This window comes from Asterias amurensis, chromosome 13 (assembly GCF_032118995.1).
Source record: "Asterias amurensis chromosome 13, ASM3211899v1".
NCBI lineage: Eukaryota > Metazoa > Echinodermata > Asteroidea > Forcipulatida > Asteriidae > Asterias > Asterias amurensis.
In genome coordinates, this window is record NC_092660.1 from 6646329 (window position 1) to 6669415 (window position 23087).

General features: G+C 38.9%; 1 protein-coding gene and 1 non-coding gene across 2 annotated transcripts; both read right to left on the reverse strand.

Moving 5' to 3' along the window:
* Positions 1-1789: 1789 nt before the first annotated feature.
* Positions 1790-22631, reverse strand: LOC139946127 (eukaryotic translation initiation factor 2D-like). Its single transcript, XM_071943743.1, has 13 exons — positions 22517-22631; positions 19477-19667; positions 17516-17599; positions 16142-16340; positions 14379-14632; positions 13705-13822; positions 10956-11105; positions 9989-10147; positions 8342-8431; positions 6541-6633; positions 5055-5187; positions 3776-3950; positions 1790-3242 (listed from the first exon to the last, which is right to left on the reverse strand). Exons 1-13 carry the CDS (start codon positions 22570-22572, stop codon positions 3169-3171), a joined length of 1776 nt encoding a protein of 591 aa, XP_071799844.1. The 5' UTR covers positions 22573-22631; the 3' UTR covers positions 1790-3168.
* On the reverse strand, positions 14898-14970 carry Trnas-aga (transfer RNA serine (anticodon AGA)). Its single transcript has one exon. It is a non-coding gene; the product is annotated as a tRNA-Ser (tRNA).
* Positions 22632-23087: the final 456 nt, after the last annotated feature.

Sequence of the window (23087 nt, forward strand, 5' to 3'; positions counted from 1 at the left end):
GGCATGGGGGAAATGGGGGTGAAATGCGAACCGATCAGAGTTGGGAAGGAGGTTTTAGAGACGATCGTAATAGAATTTTATGGTTTGTAAACCATGATTTGTGTACGCAACTTTTTTATGGTTTGTAAACCATGATTTGTGTGAGTGCACATTTTTTTAATGGTTTGTAAACCATGATTTGTGAGTGGAAGTTTTTTTATGGTTTGTAAACCATGATTTGTGAGTGCACGTTTTTATGGTTTGTAAACCATGATTTCTGAGAGCACATTTTTTATGGTTTGTAAACCATGATTTGTGAGTGCACGTTTTTATGGTTTGTAAACCATGATTTGTGAGTGCACGTTTTCATGGTTTATAAACCATGATTTGTGAGTGCACGTTTTTATGGTTTATAAACCATGATTTTTGAGTGCACATTTTTTATGGTTTGTAAACCATGATTTGTGAGTGTACGTTTTTATGGTTTATAAACTATGATTTCTGAGTGCACATTTTTTATGGTTTGTAAACCATGATTTGTGAGTGCACGTTTTTATGGTTTATAAACCATGATTTTTGAGTGCACATTTTTTATGGTTTGTAAACCATGATTTGTGAGTGCACGTTTTTATGGTTTATAAACCATGATTTTTGAGTGCACGTTTTTATGGTTTATAAACCATGATTTCTGTAGTGCACATTTTTTATGGTTTGTAAACCATGATTTGTAAGTGCACTTTTTTTTATGGTTTACAAACAACGTTTTTGAGATGTGCAAATTTTCATGGTTTATAAACCATGTTTTTTAAGAAGTCTCAATTTTCATGGTTTATAAACCATGTTTTTTAAGAAGTCTCGATTTTCATGGTTTATAAACCATTGTCACAAACCATGATTTTATGGTTCATTTGTTATGGTTTATAAACCATGATTTGTAAACCACGATTTTTATCTTAAATTTTCATGGTTTGTAAACCATGTTTTTAGATGTCTCAATTTTCATGGTTTGTAAACCATGATTTGTAAACCATGAATTTGATGCTTTATTTTTTATGGTTTATAAAACATGTTTTTAAGATGCGTAAATTTTCTTGGTTTATGAACCACGATTTGTAAATGTTTTTTGTATGTTCATGGTTTGTAAACCATAAACTTAGACACAACAAATACTTTTCTGGTATGTAAACCATAACAGGATGTGGCAACAGTTTTTATGGTTTACATCTAATTGCTGTAAACCATGGTAAAAACATGCCTTAAAATTGTCAAACAATTAATGGACAAACGGCGCCCCATAGAAAACTTTCATTTTCTGTAAAAGCAAAAAAAACCCATCATCAGTTGTTTTCCACCCGGAAACACCACTGAAGGGAATATTTGGGGGGTTTTCAAGTCAAAACATTATTGCATTAATAAAAAAAGTGAAGCATTTTCACTGTGTCAATGTGTGTTGAAACATCCACAGAATAAAGCATGGTTTATTACTTTGATTGTGGCCAAGTTCAATCAAGGGACATAAAGTTGACTATTGTCGACCATAAGGCGATTTTGCCTGGTACACAGGATTCACTTCATACATAGGTAAACATGGAACACTGACTAGTGGGTGACAAGATTGTCGCTGATCGAACTTGCTCCATATTGAAGCATTGACCAGTGTTAAATTGTACATTCTTGGACCTTAAATTGTAGCCTTGAAACAGTGTTAGAGCAATTTATAAACGCAATTAGTTTAAGTTAATTAAATTAAGTTAAGAGACCAGGGTTGCAGTGCACACAGTTTTAATGACACAAGAAGATACAAATTAACTGAATGTTCTGCCCTTGTTCGGGAGCTTTATTTACACACAACAAGTCATTATACACGCGAGAGAAGGCCCAAACCAGAGGACGCCCTCTCTGGCGAGCAGATTCCCCGATCGGACTGCAAGGGCCGCCATCAGTGTTCTGACTAGACTGTGGGCCCCTGTCTTTATCCGTCAGATGTTCAGGCTATGTTCCGACAGGAAGTCATGCTGGCGTCCTCAAATGGTCGATCGGCACAGCCGCTCCAATATAGACCAAGTGACTTTTTTTTACAAAAGTGGGACTGGGACCTTGTACATTTTAAACATTCTTGGGCATTTTGACCAGGCAAGATCAAGCCTGATACATCACAGAGCCAACGAAGGCGATTACCTCCATGTCCCCTGGTCATTGCGTTGGTGCCCTTGACATGCTCGAGTAGAAATTTACAATTTCCTCATAGGATGCCCTTTACCAAGGAGAAAATGCCTTGGTACCCTTGCCCTGTAAAAAATGAAGCACCAACTTCTCTGTTAGACTGCAGGCTGGTCGCTTCATGTTTGATTTCTGTTTACCTTTCAAAGTCATTGTCACTGTCCCAGTGTGCTAAGGATAATGGCGGCCATCGTAACTAAACAAGCTTAGTAATGGTTGTTCGGACAGGTATTTCACTACTTCTCACTGACTAGGCTAAGACCGGCTTATTGCACCAGGCTTAAAGGCACTGGACACCTTTGGTTATTTTCAATGACCAGTATTCTCGCTTGGTGTATCCAAACATATGTATCAAATAATTTTGAACTCTATTGATCATTGAAGTTGCGAGAGAACAATGGAAGAAAAAACACCCTTGTTGCACAAGTGTGGTTTCAGATGCTTCAATTCGAAACCTCAGTTGAGGATGGTTGAGGTCTCCAATTCAATTCAAATATTTCAGTGAGAAATTACTTCTTTCTCAAAGCCAACAGTACTTCAGTTCCTTGCTCTATGTTCAGCCGCTTCTCACAATGTTTTATACTCCATCCACAGCTCTCCATTGCTTGTTACCATGCAGGTAAGTTTTTATGCTAACAATTATTTTGAGTAATTACCAATAGTGTCCATCCCAGTGCCTTGATTGACTGATTAAGCTTAGACTGTCAAAGGTGATAGCTGGCTATAACTGCCTGGTCTGAGACCACTGGCTAAGACCATTTTATTGCTGAATGCCCAGGATTGAAACCCACATTTCACCACTCTCTTTGCATAGCACAAGATATATTGAAGCCTTTTACATCGGGAACCCTGATCAAAGGGTTTAGTTTTTTGCCATAAGAGTTCCTTAACAACCAGAACACCACTGTCTTTCTATAGCACAATGACTCGTCCATTCACCATCGCTGACTCGCTGGTATGGTTGTTATGTCACCTTTTCTTCTTTCCTGTTTTGGCGGCAAGCTCTAAACCTTGGATGTGTTTCTTTGGGATGTTGTAATGATCTGTATGCACATAAGGGGGGAATTAATAACAATAAATAATAACTAGATTTTATACAGTGCTTTATCTTCATGCATCTCGAAGCAGTTTTGTTTTTAATTATGAGACTATTTGTAGCACTTCTTAAGGGTTCACAAGGTGCAACGGCACATTCAGCAGCTACTGTCAGAAACACAGAAGCAAACCCCTTCAAATAGTGATAAGTCATGTTAGTGTTTACTGGGTTCTTTTACAACACACAGGACCTACAACTTTAAGTCCCATCAAAAGGAAAAAGAAATAGCGGTTAAGCGTCTTAAGGACACAAGTTTCAACGCCAGAGCTTAAATCAAGTGTGCAACACAGGGACTTATTTTTTCCTCTTTATAAAATCTTTAAATACATCAGAGCATGATGTTAACACCACTGTGTAGACATTTAATTTAGGCTTAAAGAAACTCAACACACAAAGTTAATATTATTGCCCCTTAGAACAAAGCTTTGCATAAAAACCGAAAGAAAAACAAGGAGAAAACAAAGAAAGACTTTTACTGACCCGTTAGTAGTGTCTCAATGAACCGAATCTGTTTCCCTTGTATGATGACCTGCGACCCTGACCCTTGACCTGGCATCTGACTGATGGAGCTACTGGCTGCCACGCCTACTTGAAGTCGGTGTGCAAATTCCTTGGGCTCTATGCCATAAAACTCCAGGTTTTGTATGACTGTAACCTGCACACACACAAACACAGAATGAGAGAAACGTTTTTACCTGATCATTTTTCAAATTAATGAAGAATAATCTGATGCACACTGCTTAACAGCCTCAAAGGCTTTGGGTACTTTTAGCCCAACACAAACACAAATTCCACAGATTTACATTAAACTTGGAAGTTTTAAGATAATGATGGTAAAAAGGTTCCCTTAAAATACTACTTGCAGAGGCACTGTAGTTTTTGAGAAATAAGTATTAAAAAATTTCACAAAACTAGATTTCGTCTCAGGAGATGGTCTAGTCGTGAATATCCGGGGCTCGAATTCACGAATTCATCGTCACATGAGTTGTCAGTATCACCAATCACCATAGTGATTTGAATTGTGACATCACACTTTACTAAGCAACTACGATTGATTTGCAGATAAGACCAATCATAGTTCTTTGTGAAACCATAGTTCTTTGTGACATTTTGAAAATATTTTTAACCTGACGGGGGCCTATTCCTAGGCATTATTGACAATGACTATCACAGAGAAATCAATGAGATGAAATGGAAAAAAAATAATATATATCTTTTCTTTTGGGGCAACATTGTTATACTTTTCTTAAAGGCAGTGGGCACTATTGGTAACTACTCAAAACAGTTATTATCATAAAACCTTTCTTGATTACGAGTAATGGGGAGAGGTTGATAGTATAAAAAATTGTGAGAAAACAGCTCCCCCTGAAGTAGTTTTTGAGAAAGAAGTAATTTTCCACGAATTTTATTTCGAGACCTCAGATTTAGAATTTGAGGTCTTGAAATCAAGCATCTGACGCACACAACTTCGTGTGACGCATTGAGCGACAAGGGTGTTTTTTTCTTTCATTAATATCTCGCAACTTCGACTACCAATTGAGCTCAAATTTTCACAGGTTTGTTATTTTATGTATATGTTGAGATACACCAAGTGAGAAGACTGGTCTTTGACAATAACCAATAGTGTCCGGTGTCTTCAAACTGTTTCTGTGTAATTTTCTTATGGCATTTTTACTGTTATATGCCCTTAAACAGGCTGGTCCTGGAGACAGCGCAATAAAAATTCAATAAATTATAATATAAAAAAAGGCAAACTTACATTCTTATTGCCAGATTTTTTCTCAATCTTGAGCTGGATTGGCTGCAATTTTCCCTTTCTTACACTTTTTGGATTTGATGACCTTTGACCTCCAACTAGGACCTCATAGCCAGATGTCATTTTTCCATTACACCTTTTCCAGAAACAAGACAAAAGTAAATTAATCCGTAACTTTTAACAAATTTATTTTTTATAAAACTCAACTCAGCCTTTAGCTGCGTTGTTTGAATGTCATAATAGAGGACCAGATTTAGACATTTTTTTCATATCGAGTCACACAAATTGCAAACGTTTGTTTTATTGTTGATTCTTGTTTATAGGGTGGTTATTGATGACATATCCAAAATCGGACGAGAGTTTCAAGCCAGAAGTGACCTAATTTGCATATTTAAATTAGGTGGTAATTAGCAATCTTTAAGGTCAATTATCTCTAAAACTATTCATTTTATGGACAAGAATTGTGTTAGAGGTGAATAGAAACCTGACCTTCAGAATCTAAAAAAACACATTTGTATACTCGATTGACCCTTTCCAAATAACTAGGTCAAAGGTCAAGGGGTAAAACATGCGTTTAATTGGTTTTCTCCATTAAAATGCATTTACATGGCATATCATGACAGTGTAATAAATACCATGAATTAATTCTTCGGGTTGAATGAATCCCCCTGTACCAATTGACCTTTATCAATGACATTCAATTAAATAAATTTCACTCAAATGACCTCTCTAACCAGCTAGGTCAAAGGTCAAGGTGTCAACTTCATGTATTTCAACAATTGACCAGAGCTGGATTGTTGTCCCTTTTCTCTGGTAGCAAACATTCACCTCTAACATAAACCTTGTCCATAAAATGAATAGTTTTAGAGATAATTGACCTTAAAGATAGATTGCTAATTACCACCTAATTTAAATATGCAAATTAGGTCACTTCTGGCTTGAAACTCTTGCTGATTTTGGATATGTTGTAAATAACCACCCAATAAACAAGAATCAACAATAAAACAAACTTTTGCAATTTGTGTGACTCAAAAGTCTAAATCTGGTCCTCTATAAACCAATAATAATAATTTAAAAACAATATTAATTGGTACAAAAAAGGAAGAAGAAAATCACAAAGCAAGGACTTAGGTTGTAGTGTTGGTACAGGTCCTGGGGCTGCCACTTAAAGGCAGGGTATGACTTGGGTTATTTCTCAAATAATTCATGGCCATAAAAATGACTTGGTGAGAAGCACTGCAGCTGTTGATAATGTATACCATTTTGAAACTGAGACCCTTCTAAGGAATGTGGTTTTAGAGAAAGGGATTCTAAAACATGTCAATCTGAGAAAGGTTTCATTCGCATATTGTGTATTTCAATTGTGTATTCCTGCTTTGACACAACTGCTCCAGATATTTGGCGATATCTCAGAAATGCTACCACAAGTTGTAGGACCTATATATCTACATTAATAGAGGATTTTGAGATGTTGAGATTACTGACTGACCTGCTAAATAACTGATCCCATCTTAGCTTGTCCACATAGCCTTCAGATCGGTTGATGAGAGCATCGTGCAATGTGCCGTCTAAATAGACAAACCTGTAAAAGAAGTAGAAAGTCAAATGCTCGGTCAAATGTCTCGTTTGATAGGAAAAAAGCTTTGTTATACTTTAAAATTTTGGTTCTACTTTTGCATGACCAAGACCTTTCTTATCATTATCCATTGTTTGTTCATAAATATTCTTAAATACCCCTGACAGTTTTGCTATTTCTATTGGTGGAGAGCGCATCAAGTGGGGGTGTTTAAACAGTTAATAAAGACCAGCCGGAGCTGTTTAAGACCTGCTGGGTTTCCGCGTGTTGGGCCCGCAAGCTCATTTACGCCAATTTTATTACGCGGAATGCAATTAATCATAGCTTTTATAGAAACAGTGCGTAATCTGTTTTTAAACACGAACACACAAAACCCAACACACACCAAACAGATTGTTTAGAAAGTTTTTGAAACAAATATGTTTGTTACAAAGGGGCATTTATGAATGGGAATAAAAGAGTAGTGACTCGTTCTTAAACAGCCGTTTAAAATCTTGCAGGGATGGACAAGCATATTACTTGAATTGTAGTTACAGAGATGCAACCAGGTGTTGAAAAAAAAATCTGAAAATGTTTGTGGTGATGTTTTGGACACTTAACGCAATAAACCACCCCAACCTCGCACCCAGAAATAGTTACAAACCTGGACTGATTTGTTGCGGTCGCCGAAGGTGAACATACGGAATCTGTATATTTTACTAGTTTGGGGGTCAAACAGACTTTGGGTCGCACAAAAAAAGTTTCAACAGCCCAATTGTAACATTAATGCAAAAAAAATTCAAAACATTAAAAAAAAAAAAAAAAAAAAAAAAAGTTTTTTTTTTTTTTTTTTTTTGACGATCTTACCCGCTAAAAATTGTTTTTTTTAAATTCTGCCCTTAATAACACTTTTTTTCGTCAACAGCCATTTTCATGGGTTTATGATTTGAAGATCGGTTGTATAAAAAACTTATTTTGCAAAAAAAAATGTTCGGTCAGCAATGACACTTGTAAATAGCGCGGAGGTAGAAATACATGTACCGGTACAAATATTATGTAGGCTGGTAGGGTCCTACCTAAATACTTCCTTGCCGTTAACTAGTCAACTCGCTAGGTGCCGTCATCTCGCTGTCAACACCTCCAATTTGTTTTTAAAATCCACAAAAGAGGCATAAAACTGTAGTGCATTAGCTTAAGGAGAAGTTTCATAAGTTTTAGGTAACATTTCGGTGTACAAATTTAGGTTTTTTTTCTCATGAAAAAATTATCTCTCAGCAGAGCAGAGCTGCAGTCGGCCGCCATCTTGCATTTCACAGGCTTGTACAACACAACAACAGAGGGGTCCTTTTCTGCATTTGGAATAGTCTTGACCTAAGTCATCAATGATCGGTACTGCATGGTGTTTTATGTACTGTGCTAGGTGTAAATTGATCGGTGCCGTCTTGGATCAAGACTAAAACTTATTCATGCCTTCCATATCTGCGTGGTTTAGAGTCGACGACGAATTGACTGACACAAGCGGGTTGATGGCGAGTTGGTGGCAATTAGTAGGACCGGGTGCATGCGTTGTGATTCGCGCGCGATCGCTGACAATACCAGACGGGATTGTGTTAGTTTCTCCATGGTTTTAACGGCGGTAAAAATAAGAAAAGTCGGTTTTCCAATTTAAATCGGAAAAGTTGCGTCTCTGTAGTTCTTATTCTCGAGACCATGAAAAGCTTCAAACATTACTTACTTGGCATCAGCTTTATCAACAAGGTCATTGAGTCTGATGTAGTTAGTCACAGCATCTCTCAAGGTTTCATGGGTCATCCAATCACCTTTGCTGAAATGATGAAATGGTATTGTAAAACATTATATATTTGTAGGATTTGAAACTTTGCATGGTGGAAATACGATATAGAAAGGTTTGCTGTAACACCATGTAATGACTATCTCTATTGAGTTGGGGTGGTTCTGAAAAGAACTCGTTGGTTTCAACTCAGCGTTTCGATCAGTTCGATCAGAGCATACTGATCGAAACGTCGAGTTGAAACCAACGGTTCTTTTCAGAACCACCCCAACTCAATACAGATAGTCATTACATGGTGTTACCGCAAATCTTTCTATATTAAATATTTGGTTTGCGGTGACACCATGTGTGCATCTACTTGCTAGGTAGATTTTGTTCTTTTGAGAACTTGTCTTTCTTTATATTCTACTACCACTAGTGTAGTTTTTTGGACTTCGAGAGACTTCTGAGTTTTAAAAAGAACTGTCCTGTGAAACAATTTTATTGTGAAACAATTCCGAATCTGAAGCCTCGGGCATTGTCCAAACCTCGGCTCAGGCTCCAGATGCAATTTGATGGTGGAGATCATCTATAATGCACACTGCACACTGATGATGGAGCCCATGTTGGAGCCTAAGCCTGTGCCTAGGTTTAGAAAGGCCCATTGTGACTTTGTGTACTGAATGAAAATAAATACTGGAGGTTAATAACATCCACTTCAGACTGGTGCTCAAGATTTGCGCCGCACCTAATTCTGAATACGGTACGTAACAAGTTTGTCATCTGAAAACCATTTAGAAGTCGAAAGATCAACTGTTGCAGTTGCTTAGGTTAACATTAGTTCGCCTGTCTTAAAGCCATTATACACTTTCGGAACAGAAATAAAAATAAAAGTTCACACATTTACAAATAGCTTACAGGGTTTACAGAAGATAATGGTGAAAGACTTCTCTTGAAATATTATTCCATGAAATGCTTTACTTTTTGAGAAAACATTAAAACAATTATCAATTATCGATAGCGAGAATTACGAATTTATTTTAAACACATGTCATGACACGGCAAAATGTGCGGAAACAAGGATGGGTTTTCCCGTTATTTTCTCCCGACTCCGATGACCGATTGAGCCTAAATTTTCACAGGTTTTTTATTTTATATATAAGTTGTGATACACAAGTGTGGGCCTTTGAACAATACTGTTTATCGAAAGTGTCCAATGGCATTAAACTAAAATTTATTTGGGTTGACCTAGAGTCGCTCCTAACTAATCTATTTGGTTCAGCCGACTCTAGCGCGCCTGTCTTTCACCGTGGTGCAGCTATTCTTCATTTACTAGTCAGCTCATTAAAAAAGGTAGATCTAGGAAAAGCATGACATTTTATCAATATAAGGACTCCATGTCAGACCTGTTGTGTGATTTTAATAGCGTTTGAGTGCAATCTCCTTTTTACAATTATATAATTATTTTCTTATCAATGGCAGGGGTCTGGTTGTACACATCTTAAGATGACAGTTTTTATACTTTTCTATAACCTTGACAGCCCCTGACCAGTTTGTAATCATTGTGATGTCTAAAGATTTAAAATAAATAAATCAATAAATAAATCTTACCTGTACCCCGACGAGCGTAGTACTGGCAGCATATCACCAGAGACACCACATAGAAGTTTGACCTGGAATGAACCACCACCAGACGCAGCAGGTTGATTCTTACTGTCCCTAGGGTCCTGTGTTTCACTGGTTGATGTTGGCACAATGAATGAGCGCAGGCTACAAAAGATTTTTGTTTAAAACATGACAAGATGATTTGTTTGTATTTCATAACAATTCTACATATTCGTTTGAAGTTGTTATTCAGCCGGCAGATAATTAGTGTAATTTTGTGGATGATTGAAGAAGTTAAAAACTTAATTTTGTGGATGAATGAAGAAGTTTAAAACTTCCCAACCATTACCTGCTTCACTATGACAAACAAGGACAGACGTGCCTTGTGAAAACCACATTTTTTGCGACCCATCCGAAGGATGCAGCAATATTGTCTTGCTTAAAGACACTGGACACTATTGGTAATTGTCAAAGACCAGTCTTTTCACTTCGTGTATCTCAACATATGCATAAAATAATATGCATAAATGTCACACAAAGTTGTGTGCTTTCAGATGCTTGATTTTGAGACCTCAAATTCTATATCTGAGGTCTCAAAATCAAATTCGTGGAAAATTATTTCTTTCTCGAAAACTACGTCACTTCAGAGGAAGCCGTTTCTCACAACGTTTTACTATATCAACCTCTCCCCATTACCAAGCAAGTTTTATGCCAATAATTATTTTGAGTATTTACCAATAGTGTCCACTGCCTTTAAGGACACAAGTGTCACGACTGCAACTCAAACCCACACTCTTCTGAACAGAAACACCAGAGCTTGAGTCCGGTGCTCTTATCCGCTCAGCAACGACATGCCACACATGTGTGTAAACATCTCTGTGTCTAAAATGTGCAGTTATAAACAGAGCAACTTATACAGAATCCCTTATTCATGTTAACTCGGTCTCAAGAAACAATGAAGTAAATATCTTACTCTGGATGGTCTTTGTCCACAGACACGATGAAGTCAATTCCTTTCTTCTCCTCTTTGACCTTGAGTAACCCTTGACCTTGCAGCATTTGAAGGAACTTAGACAGCTTCTTGAAGCTGGACTTCTTCATGTCCAGCGTCTGGTCCTCTGGACTTGGTAAAAGAAAAAATACCTTCAATCAGGGGGTGAGAGTAATTGCTGACAAAAACATCTCAAACTGGGATCCATACTTTAGGAGGGTATGTTGCAATGCTGACATTTCCATCTGTTTGTGAACATCAGGGCCCAATCTCAAAGAGATGCTTAAGCATAACATCCGTCGATATATCGAAAATACTCAAAAACTCGATATTTTTTTGACATCGAAATCGCCGATGTCACTTTTATAATCATATCGTAATATCGGATTTTCGATATATCTAAAATTTCGATGTTTTGAAAATTTCGATGTTCTTAAATGATATCGAAAATACCAAAAGAGTGTCCGATTATTTAAGAGAAATCTGTGTATGAGTACTAGAAAAGCCGTCGTCGTTATGTAGTTTCATCATTTTGAGTTGCCGTATTAAATAAAATACGTTTTACAACCAAGTATGTCTGCTTGTTCTTTGGGCTTTCGCCGTCAGCCGCTGGCCCGCCGCAGAAGTTCACGACTCCGCGGCGAGCGTACGGTAAAACCTCAAAAGAAATCACTGCTACTTTGCAAAAATACCCCGCAAAAAATTTCCCCGAATCAACAAGACATAACAAAATAAGGAAGAAAACAATCTTACGTTATACAGAAAAATAATCTTTCTATCAATCCAAGGTATCGTTATGGCGTCATTTTGGTCAAATAAAGCCTACACGTTGTGTTCGTAAACAAGCTAACATTTCCGAGGAACTATGCTTCGCAGACCACGTTGTCGACGGCTATTGCGTGCGTACCAGCGAAGACTATGGTGTTGTACGGTTTAAGCGTGCACACCAGCGTGTGTAGTTATGTATTCGGGGGGAAAACCCGTTTGCCCAAGCATGCACAGACACGTGCAGTCTTTTGTCAACGCGGTATCGCGTGATGCACTGCGTTATTTTGACAATAGAGGGCGTTCTAGCATTCAATGTTTCATGCCTTTATAGAATGCTAAGTGCTACGAGCCTTTATTGGAGAGTATGTGACTGCATGCTGTTTGCGTTGTATATTGTGAGCGCAGAATGGTAGGTCTGTGTTTCGCGGGACTTTCTAGTGATTTTTTTTTCGATGATTATCTCAACCATTTTCAACCGTAAAGGTAGTGTAACAATATTGCCGTGAATTGTCGTTATTTTTGAGGGCATTAGACTCTGAAAAAGTTTAGTAACTAATTCATTTAGTGTTGAAGTTTGAAGCGCCACGCTCCCCTAACACACTTCACTCTCCACATAGAACAGCGGGCCTGTCGCACCAATTTTTTTTCCACATCGTACCAAAGATCTCAACCCAAAGCCGCCCGCCCGCGCGCCCGTCGGACAACTTGATTGACACTTTTACGTCAATGCATCGGCAACTGACACCTTAATGTCGGCGAGTCACGCAACTCACAAAGGCTCCGTGTCATTTTGAGACGGTCAATCATGGCCAATCATGAATCGAGAATTGTGGTGAGCGTTCACCAATATTGGCCAAGCCAGCGGTAGCGGCGATCATACTTTGTTGTAAAACCAGAAATAATCGGGGCGCGGGACTACGCAATTTGAAATTTTTGAACTACAAACAAGGTCGGGGCCCCCCAAAACAGGTTTAAATGTAACCCTATTAAACTGTCAGTCTACGGTATATATATTTCTACTCTCCATGAGTATACCAAGTGCTGTTTTTAGGCTTCATCTTGCGCACGGGAAATACTCGATATATCGAGTATACTCGATATTACATTTTCGATATATCGGTAATGGGAAAAAACCGATATCGACGGACGTTACTTAAGCACAAAAAGTAGCATAAGTACAACAACATTATGCTTACCAGAACAGGGTTACCAGCCAAAATACCATGTTACATATAAAACAAATTGACTGGTATCCTGCTCATTCCTTTTCAGCAGAAGATTGTTAAGCAGCTCTATGAAATTGGACCCTGGTGATGTAGATTTGTAGGAGCTGCTGGGAACAGTATCTCAAAGAAATAATCAAAGAGCATGATTTCCTGATATGTAAGGAACACAAGTGCGCCCTCAGTGTTCTAGTATCTGATCTAGCATATTTACAACAACAAGGTCAAGTTTGGGGTCGCAAATTTGGGGCTCAATCTCTTTTCCATTTTAGCTTTGAGGCTTTTATGGGCACTTATGTGCAAGCCACCTCTGATGGCCACTATGGTCTATAAAGGGTTAATACAAGAGTAGTTTATTGGTAAACTTCTGCATTGTCAATCTGTGGCACTGATCGATCATGAATATTTAAAACATTGGGAATATGTGTCACAGGTTATCTCCTCACGTCTGTGTGCACAGCATATTATGAGGCATCTTCTAGATAAGGCCTGTACATGATTGGTTTTTGAAAGGGCAAGGGAACCAAGGCATTTTTTCCTTTGTAAAAGGCACAAGAGTAAATTGTAATTTTTTACCCGAGCATTTCAAGGGCACCTGAGCAATGACTGGGGAAACTAGGGGAAATCACCGCCGTTGCCTCTTTGAAGTATTAAGCTTGCATCTTAGAGTACATGTATGTGCCTTTATAGGAGGGTTACTAGAAACTAAGACAAATAATAAATAATAAGCTAAAACTCACCAGCAGGGTACAATATGAGACCTATAGAAGTTGCTTGTAAGGAGGGGTAAATCAGTGGACTTGACAGACGATTTGAGACAATGCAAAGTGCATTGGTATAACAGCTTATCCATCCGATCTGCAGAGGACCAACCAGATAATAAACACTGTTTGAAAGATGAAAAACAAATACCCATTGTAAAACTACATGTTGTAAAACTACTATTATGTCTTCTTTTTTTAAAGGCACTGGACACCTTTGGTAATTACCCAAAATAATTGTTAGCATAAAAACTTACTTGGTGACAAGCCATGGCGAGCTGTTCATAGTCCAAATCATTGTGAGAAACAGCTCCCTCTAAAGTAATATAACTTTTGAGACAGAGGAAATTTCTAACCCAAATAATAAAAGACTTCATGCCTGAAGCCTTGTATTATACATCTGAAAGCACACAAATTTGTGCAACAATGTTTTTGTTCTCTTTATTGCAACTTTGATGACAAATTGAGCCAAAATTTTCGCAGGTTTGTTGTTTATATTTAATGCATGTTGGGTTACACCAAGTGAGAATACTGGTCTTTGACAATTACCAAAGGTGTCCAGTGTTTTGGTTTTCATTGGTTAGTCAACACACCGAAGGCAGGAAAGTTTCTTGCAAAATGATCAAATCTTCAAGATGGCTGCCTCATCTTACCTGATGCAGATATCGGATCTTCTTCTTCTACTTCTTCCTGCTCCCCAACTCTTACATCATCACCTGCAGCCCTGGCTGAAGCATCTTCAAGACTCAGTCCATCAAGATGAAGTCCCTTCTCATCCTGACCAGCATCAGGAAGAGGATTCCCCTGCTCCGGAGACGATGATGGGTCAGAGGAGTTACGGTCTTTGGAATCAACTTCTAAGTTAGGCAGAGGAATATCAGGCAATGGTGATTTATCTCCAATGGACCTGCATCACAGAGGAAATCATACGATCAGCGCAACAAGTTCAAAACTCAGCTCCGTCAAAAGGTCACATTATATAGATTTGTCAGTACAAGATTTTATAATCAGTCTGGTTACCAAAATCAATCCATTAATAGATGTTAAATAGATGTTAAATTTGCACCAGGGATAAAGAATATTAATTTTTGGTTTTTACCCATACATTGATGTGTGTAGCACTGTATACTCAGTACTTTCCCCCGAGCCCTGTGAAAAAAATCACAGGCATTTTACTCGGGTGGGATTTGAACCCACGCCCTTTGCAATTCTAGAGCAGTGTCATACCAACTAGACCACCAAGTTGCCCGGTAGCTAGAGGCAGTTCGAATCCTATGTTTTTAGCAGCGGGTACTGCAAATCAATCCAATTGAAAAGTATTGTATTAACTTACGCATAGGCATTGGTGGCAAAGACTCTACTTCAAAGTATTCTAGCGCTGTGCACACAGCTTTATAATAACACAATAGTACAAATACTTGCTTTTCTGTCCCTTGGTCTAGAGCTTTATAAGCTTTACACTCGAAAAGTCAAGACATTTACACAGAGCAGAAGGCCTAAACCAGAGGATGCCCTCTCTAGCAAGCAGATTTACCGAGCGACCAGCAGTGCTCCGAAGGGGAGTCATGCTGTACCACCTACCAGTTGAGCACTGCCGCTCCACTATGCTCAACACAACAGGGTTTTACCCTAACTTGCATAAACCTTAGAAGCTTGGGAAAATCTTATGAATAAGTACCATAGGTTTTATTCACTCCATCAGTCACTAAAATAGTTGTACATCGCAAGGAATATTATCGCAAGGTAAAATTTGGACTGTTCCATTTCACGAGACAAAGCCGAGTGAAATGCAACAGTCCAAATTTTACCTATACAATAATATTCCTTCCATTCCACGAATTAAAGCCACTCAATATTTGTTTTATATAACTGACATATAGATCCTTGTCATCTGATGTATTTTAAAAGTATAATATTATGAAAAATCACACAAATTACTGACAACCAAAAATCATATAGCGCTGCGTAGCGGCAACGATGCACAAATCGGATCACAACCTTTTGCACAGGTGCTCCTTTGTTTTAGCAGCGGCGCGGCGGCGCTGTACTGCTCAAAAACATTGAGAACAAGGATGATTCTAACTGTTGAATGGGAAATGCTATTCTCCATGGGCAAATAGGTCTTTTTGATCGCCGGTGTGGATGGAAGTATTAGTGAATGTCACGTGAAGTAAGTTCCACCAATCAAATGACAAGGATCTGTATGTCAGTTATATAACTACAAATATTATTTGTTAAAGGAACCTCCTTTAAATTTGTCACAAAACTTTCATTTCAAAGCATTTTCCTTTTCAAAAAGGGAGATTTTTCTTGGCTTTCCTTTAGTGCTCAAACCAAAAAACTGTTTATCTGGGAGATGTTCTAGAACTACCATCAACCACTTACTTTTTTCCCCTGATTTATAAGAGGTACTCACCAAAGCATATCTTTAAAACAATGAATGACCTGAACACCTCTCCCTTTCATTCCATTGGCTACCATATCAACGGTTGCCATGGAGGCGCGGCCTATAGCAACAGCGGCTTGATTTCCAACCAGGGCAATTGCACACAGCTGGCCTTTGCTGAGTTGTGGTAAACCTCCATTCTGTGGTACAACGCCTGGTAGCATTAGGTCTGTCAACATTTCAAGGGATGAAGGAAAACACAATTTATGTGAATGAAAAAATGCCATAGCCATCTGACCATTCAATGTCATCCACTTTGGTTTTGAATATGGGAATAAAAGAATGATCACAAGGTCCTAAATGGCCGTTTAAAATCGGCAGGGTCTTGGTCATGTGACAAGGAACCTGACATATCTGACAGTAATGTTTTTCAGATATCCATTTTGGGGGATAAAAAATGCGATATCTTTTTTCATAACCGAGTTTCCAGTGAAATGATTCTCAACACTTTTTACTATAAAAAGCTACCGTACTTCTGAGTAAGATTTTATTGCCATTAATTTTATAAGTAGTTACCAAATGTATCCTTCCCTTTATTACAATAAAGCATTCAAAGTTGTTTGATGATTTCCTATATGAGTTATTAAATAACTGACATACAGATCCTTGTCATTTGATTGGTGGAACTTACTTCACGTGATATTCACTATTACTCCCATCCGCACCGGCGATCAAAAAGACCTATTCGCCCATGGGGAATAGCATTTCCCATTCAACAGTTAGGATCATCCTTGTTCCCATTGTTTTTGAGCAGTACAGCACCGCCACGCCGCTGCTAAACAAGGAGAACCTGTGCAAAAGGTTGCGATCCGATTTGTGCATTGTTGCCGCTACGCGGTGCTACATGATTTTTTTTTGTCAGTACTACTTTGTGTGATTTTTCATAATGTTATACTTTTAAAATACATCAAATGACAAGGATCTATATGTCAGTTATATAAAACAAATATTGAGTGGCTTTAATTCGTGGAATGGAAGGAATATAATCCCTCGGTAAAACTTGGACTGTTCCGTTTCACTCGGCTTCGCCTCGTACACTGGAACAGTCCAAATTTTACCTTGACACTCTGAGCCACTCAATATTTGTATACTATAACATACTACCAACAGCTCTGGATTTGTTTTTTTGACCCTGTGAGTGTACTGTCAAGAAAAGTTTAAACATTGAAATGACGCATAGTTAGATTAGTTGTGCGAAAATAAGTCCAACAAGATATAAATGCTATGGAAGACAAGGAAAGGATTGTAAAAGATAACGGTTTGTGAGAGATAAGGGAAAACAGTAGACATTCCCCATCCACCTAAAAGAACCTAAAACAACAAAAAACATCAGTTTAGACAGACCTGCTCCTCCAGATATCTTGTCCAGGACTGGCGGCCATGTTGATAGACTGGGAAGTAGATCTGGATGCTTCCACAGTGTGTAAACTGCAACATCAAAATAACACATCATCATTATTAGTGACAGTTTCTTTGGTTCTCTGCATTTTATACACACTGTACTCAACACCACTTTAAAATCTTAAAGGCACTGAACACCTTTGGTAACGTCAAAGACCACTATTCTCACTTGGTGTATCCAAACATTTATGCATAAATTAACAAATCTGTGAACATTTGGACTCAATTGGTCATCAAAGTTGCAAGAGAATAAATGTGTGTGCTTTTAGATGCCTAAAAGGTCAAAGATTTCAGGCCCGAGACCTTTTAATATTTGAGTGAGAAAAAACTTCTGTCTCAAAACTACGATACCTCAGAGGTAGCCATTCCTAACAATGTTTTATACTATCAACAGCTCTCTATTGCTTTTTACCAAGTAAGTTTTTATGTTAACAATTGTTTCGAGTAATTAACAAACATGTTCAGTGCCTTTAAGCAAGACACTTCACCATGTGATGATTATTGGGTGATTTTATATGCGTGGTATTCAGTGAGTATGATTTAAAGGCAGTGGACACTATTGGTTTCCTTTCAAAGGCTAGCCTTCACGGTTGGTGTATCTCAACATATGCATAAAATAACAAACCTGTGAACATTTGAGCTCAATTGGTCATCGAACTGGCGAGATATGAATGAAAGAAAAAAACACCCTTGTCACTCTAAGGTGTGTGCATTTAGATGGTTGATTTCGAGACCTCAAGTTCTAAATCTGAGGTCTCAAAATCAAATTCATGGAAAATTACTTCTCTCTCGAAAACTATGGCACTTCAGAGGGTGCCGGAATGCCGTTTTCTCACAATGTTTTATACCATCAACCTCTCCCTATTACTCGTCACCAAGAAAGGTTTTATGCTAATAATTATTTTGAGTAATTACCAATAGTGTCCACTGCCTTTAATGTGTATTTCGATATTTTTAGACAAGCAAAACCAAAGTGCATTTCACTGGTGTGTCGTGAACGAGCGGATAAGGCCACCGGTCTCAAGCTCTGGTGTTTCTGATCAGCAGAGTGTGGGTTCAAGTCCCGGTCGAGACACTTGTGTCCTTAAGCAAGACACTTAACCATTTTCCATTTTCCTTCGGATGGGACGTTAAGTCGTAAGTCCTTTGTGTTTGTATTGCATGTAAAAACCCTGTGCACTTTTTATTAAGAAAATGGGTTTTCATCAGTCCCGACCTGACTGAATGGGCTTTTCCTGTAATTTTTCTATAGGGATTTTCCTCAAACATCTTACTGAAACTCTCTCTCCATTGGGTTCTTAGTTAATTATGGTGATTAAGTTTGCTTTTCTGAGAGTCCTTGCTCACAGGCGAAATAGATAATAATAACAGTAATACCCTTTTTATCATACCCATAGGGTGGCACGGTTGGCTTGTGCGTAAAGCGCTCGCCTCTCACCAAGGTGCCCCGGTTCGATTCCCGGTCGGGGCCATATGTGAGTTGAGTTGTGCGTTGGTTCTCTGCTGTGCCACGAGGGTTTTCCAGACTATCCGGTTTTCCTCCCTCAGGAAAAATCAAACACTTTCGATCTCTGGCTTTGCTCCGTGGTCATGTGGTCATGCTCCGTGGCTGGCAGCCAGAGGCGCCCTTGCTTGCCTGCTTCTCGAACACGTTGTAGCCGCGTCCTTCGCAATTCAGCACTTAGCTGCGAGTAAGGATGATTAGCCCCCAAATTATTAATTAATTAATTAGGGGCGAAACAAAGTGCCCAATATTTTTCTTCATCATGGCCTTCATCATTTCTTATACCACCATATAGGCCTAATGGTTTTTACAAGGTGCTGTGCACGGAGCATGCTACCGAACAAACCGGGAAAACTGGGGCGAACCCCTTCTCTTGAAATGAAATGAAATGAAATCATACCTGTTGGATAAAGCTGTTTCTCAATCTGGAAAAACACAGGTGTCCCCGTCAAGCAGTAGACATACACAATACAATCTGCATGGGTAATAATCTTCATGACAGTCATATCATCTTTGTTGGGCGTGAGTTCGGCAACTTGATCTGCATCCAACCTTGGAAACTGCTCACAGATTGTGCTGCGAAGCTTGCGCCTGCACATTAGGTAAACAAAATAAACAAGATAAAAATAATTCAAAAAATGAAATAGACATTTGTAAGTAGTTTATCTTTAAGTAGGCTAAAATCGTTGATTCTGATTGGTCGATCCATAGCAACAAGAGTGTAATATAAACCTATATAGCACGGCCCATATCACACCGTGCGCCTTGTGTGTTCTAACTGCACGCAAAGTTTAGTTGAAGATACGTTATCAAACACGTCCTTGTGGAGTACAAACGTGCGTCTGCGTCCCATTATATCCAACTCGGCCTCGTTGAATATGTGATAACTTGCAATAGCAAACAGCCGCCCTTAGTATTGCCACAGTTGGGACCTCCACCACCTTTATCTGGACCTTCACCAGCGACAATTCCCAAAGAAGAAGTTGGAGTAACTTGTAGAAGTGCCCGCCATGGTTTCCTGCCTTCTGGTTGATGCAGTAATGCCATCCCTCTACGCCGTTGTTGGTTCTGATACATGAATACTGACCATTACAGACTCTTGTCTGCAATATTTAGGCAATGAGCAAACTCCAACAGTCCATCATACAAATGTAGATGCCCCAAATCACCTCGTCTTTAAGGTACAGTTCCACCCCCTAGGGCCTCCTTGTTACACTTCCTTGCAGAGGATTTAGGTCATACGTAGGAGTAATCGTTGAATGTCCTTGGTTCTTAGTACTTATCAAGACAGTACCAAGTACAATTAGTTCAATGCATCTTCCTAGTTGCGATAACGTAACCCTCCTCTCTTCATCGGGAGGAGAGTTCTGATGCAACTAGCGTCATCCATGCTCTGTCCTCACCTCTTGTTTGGAGTTATCGCAATTTCCGCTAGGCTGATTTTGCTGAATTGCCGAAAGGCACCGTATGGGAAGGATGTACTTCTAGAAACTATAAGGCTCCCCCATTAGCCTTATAGGGGTCTTTCATTTTGGGCCTCCTTAACGCTATATGTTTTTAGGCGTTGATAGATGAAAGTTTTACGACCGTTAGCCACCAATAACGGAAGTTTCCTTTGAACTACACCACCAAAACTTATCCCACACACTCAATTATACATTCATAATGCTTGCTATGCCTTTTTGATGAGTGAAATTAAAAAACATCTTAAAATAATGCAATTTTCTGCTCGGTACTCACTGTTGTTTTTCTGCCGCACCGCCCGTTTTTTGACTTCTCAATATGCTCAACGCTTAATTGTTTGGGTCTCCAAGTGCTGAACCATCGGGTACCAGCCTATTGGTTTGATGAACTGCCGAGCTGCAGCCGAGTTGGACTAAACCATTCTGTGAAAGGGGTGTTATAAGGCAGTGCGGCAGTGCGTGCAAGCTATATGCGTGAATGGCGGGTATTATAAGCGGGACAGCGCCCAAGCACTGCCGCACTGCCTTGTAACACCCCTTTTACAGAATGGTTTAGTCTGACTCGGCCGCGGCTCGGCAGTTTGTCGGTCTAGTAGGCTGGTGCCCGCATGTACAGCGCTTGGTGACCAAATACATAAAGCGTTGAGCATATTATGACGTCAAAAAATGTGTGATGCGGCAGAAAAACAACCGTGAGTACCGAGCAGAAAATTGCATTATTTTAAGATATTCTTTAATTTCACTCAACAAAAAGGCAATGCAAGCATTATGAATACGTATATTGAGTGTGTGGGGAGAGTTTTGGCTGTGTAGTACACAGGAAACTTCAGTTATTGGTGGCTAACGGTCGTAATACTTTCAGCTATCAACGCCTATTTTTTTAAAACGTATAGCATCAAGGAGGCCCAAAATATTAGACCCCTATGTATGGCTCACAGGGGATCCTTATAGTTTCTAGAAGTAGGAAGGATGTATACCTAGAACTATGTATTGAACTTGTATCTGAGCACATAAAGGTCTCAGCTGGAGGGGGGCAAGTCCCTCGCACAGCTGATGCACCAAACGGGGGTTGAACACAGGTTGGGTTCAGAAACACGACTGACTCGTGGCTTGGCCGACTGAGAGCAGCGGCTGAGCCGCGGTCATTTCATAAAACCCCAATGGGGCTAGCTCACTTATGTACTGTATATCCTCCTCTTACCAGTGTTCACGATATTATGCCTTTTTCTTTGAATTGGGAAAAAAACAATGATGCCTTATATCAACCGATGCCCTAGTTATCTTAATATGAAGTATGCAAACATAACTTGATGGACATTGAAATGTTCACACCACACACCCATCTTCGATGATTTCAAATTCTACCTCCATGTTTCAACTGGCCCCATTTGTTTTGAGTTTTTCCTGCTTTTCACGGCAAACAAGAAAGTATGGTTTCCCGCTGAAGCCATACATGGAAGAAACATCTGCAGTGACTAGAAGTGTTCTTCGAGACTCTGTGTATGAATCTATAGCCAGCAGTTGTCTTCATTTTATTCAAAATATTGGTTGGATTCCTATTTGTTTACTAAATTCTAAAAATTACCATGGTAACTTGCAAAAAATTTTAAAAATTAAAAAAATAATAAAAAGTTTGAATAATTAGGCCTACTGGAGTACTGGCTTTTAAATCTGATTTTTTTGGCAAATAAAACCACACAATTTAATCTAGGGACTGTTTACATCGTACCTATCAGATTCTAAAAGCCCAGTGTGGTGGACGGCAGTCAGTACAGTACCGGTAAGTGCATGGAATTCTACCTCCATTTTTAATATGGTCAGTGCCACCATGGAGGTAGAATAGAATAGTGGTGTGCCACCACTGCAGTCTGCACTCCACTTTTGGATTGGAGTCCAACCTGGTCTGGATGCACAAATCATTCTCACTGCAAAATCGTTTCAAAATATGGTCTCTTAAAATGTGTCATTAATACTTACCGATCAGACCCACGAATGGCGATATTCGACCTGGTGTGGAACGCTTTTCGAAACATTTTTAATGTTAGCTGTCATCAGACGATATGAACATGTGTGATCCCTCCCGGCCTTTGCAATGAGTTGTTGTGAAATATTTTATGTGTTTCATACATACCGCCCTCAATCGGTGGTAATTTTTAGAAATGATTATGAAAGATAAAAACTTGCACAAAATAATTAAAATAGTAATGTCATTGAAGTGAAAACTATTATTCACGCACTCGGATTTAGAAAGATTAAATTATCATACATTTTTTGAGGAGTATTTCCACTTTTCAAATTTCAACCAAAAAGGCTTTTCAGATAACAGGGTACTTTGATATAGGCCTAGAGCAAAAAAATGCTCTTTGTCTATAAAAAAAAACCGGTCAGATTTATAATACTAACATGAAATTAAAGTTTTTTAATTGAACATCTTACGGTTTGTAATGTCCGTCCCGCCCCCCCCCCCCCCCCCCCACACTCCCCCAGATGCACACACAACACACAAAGGGACATTTTGTAAGTGTACCAAAAAACTGTAATTGTTACA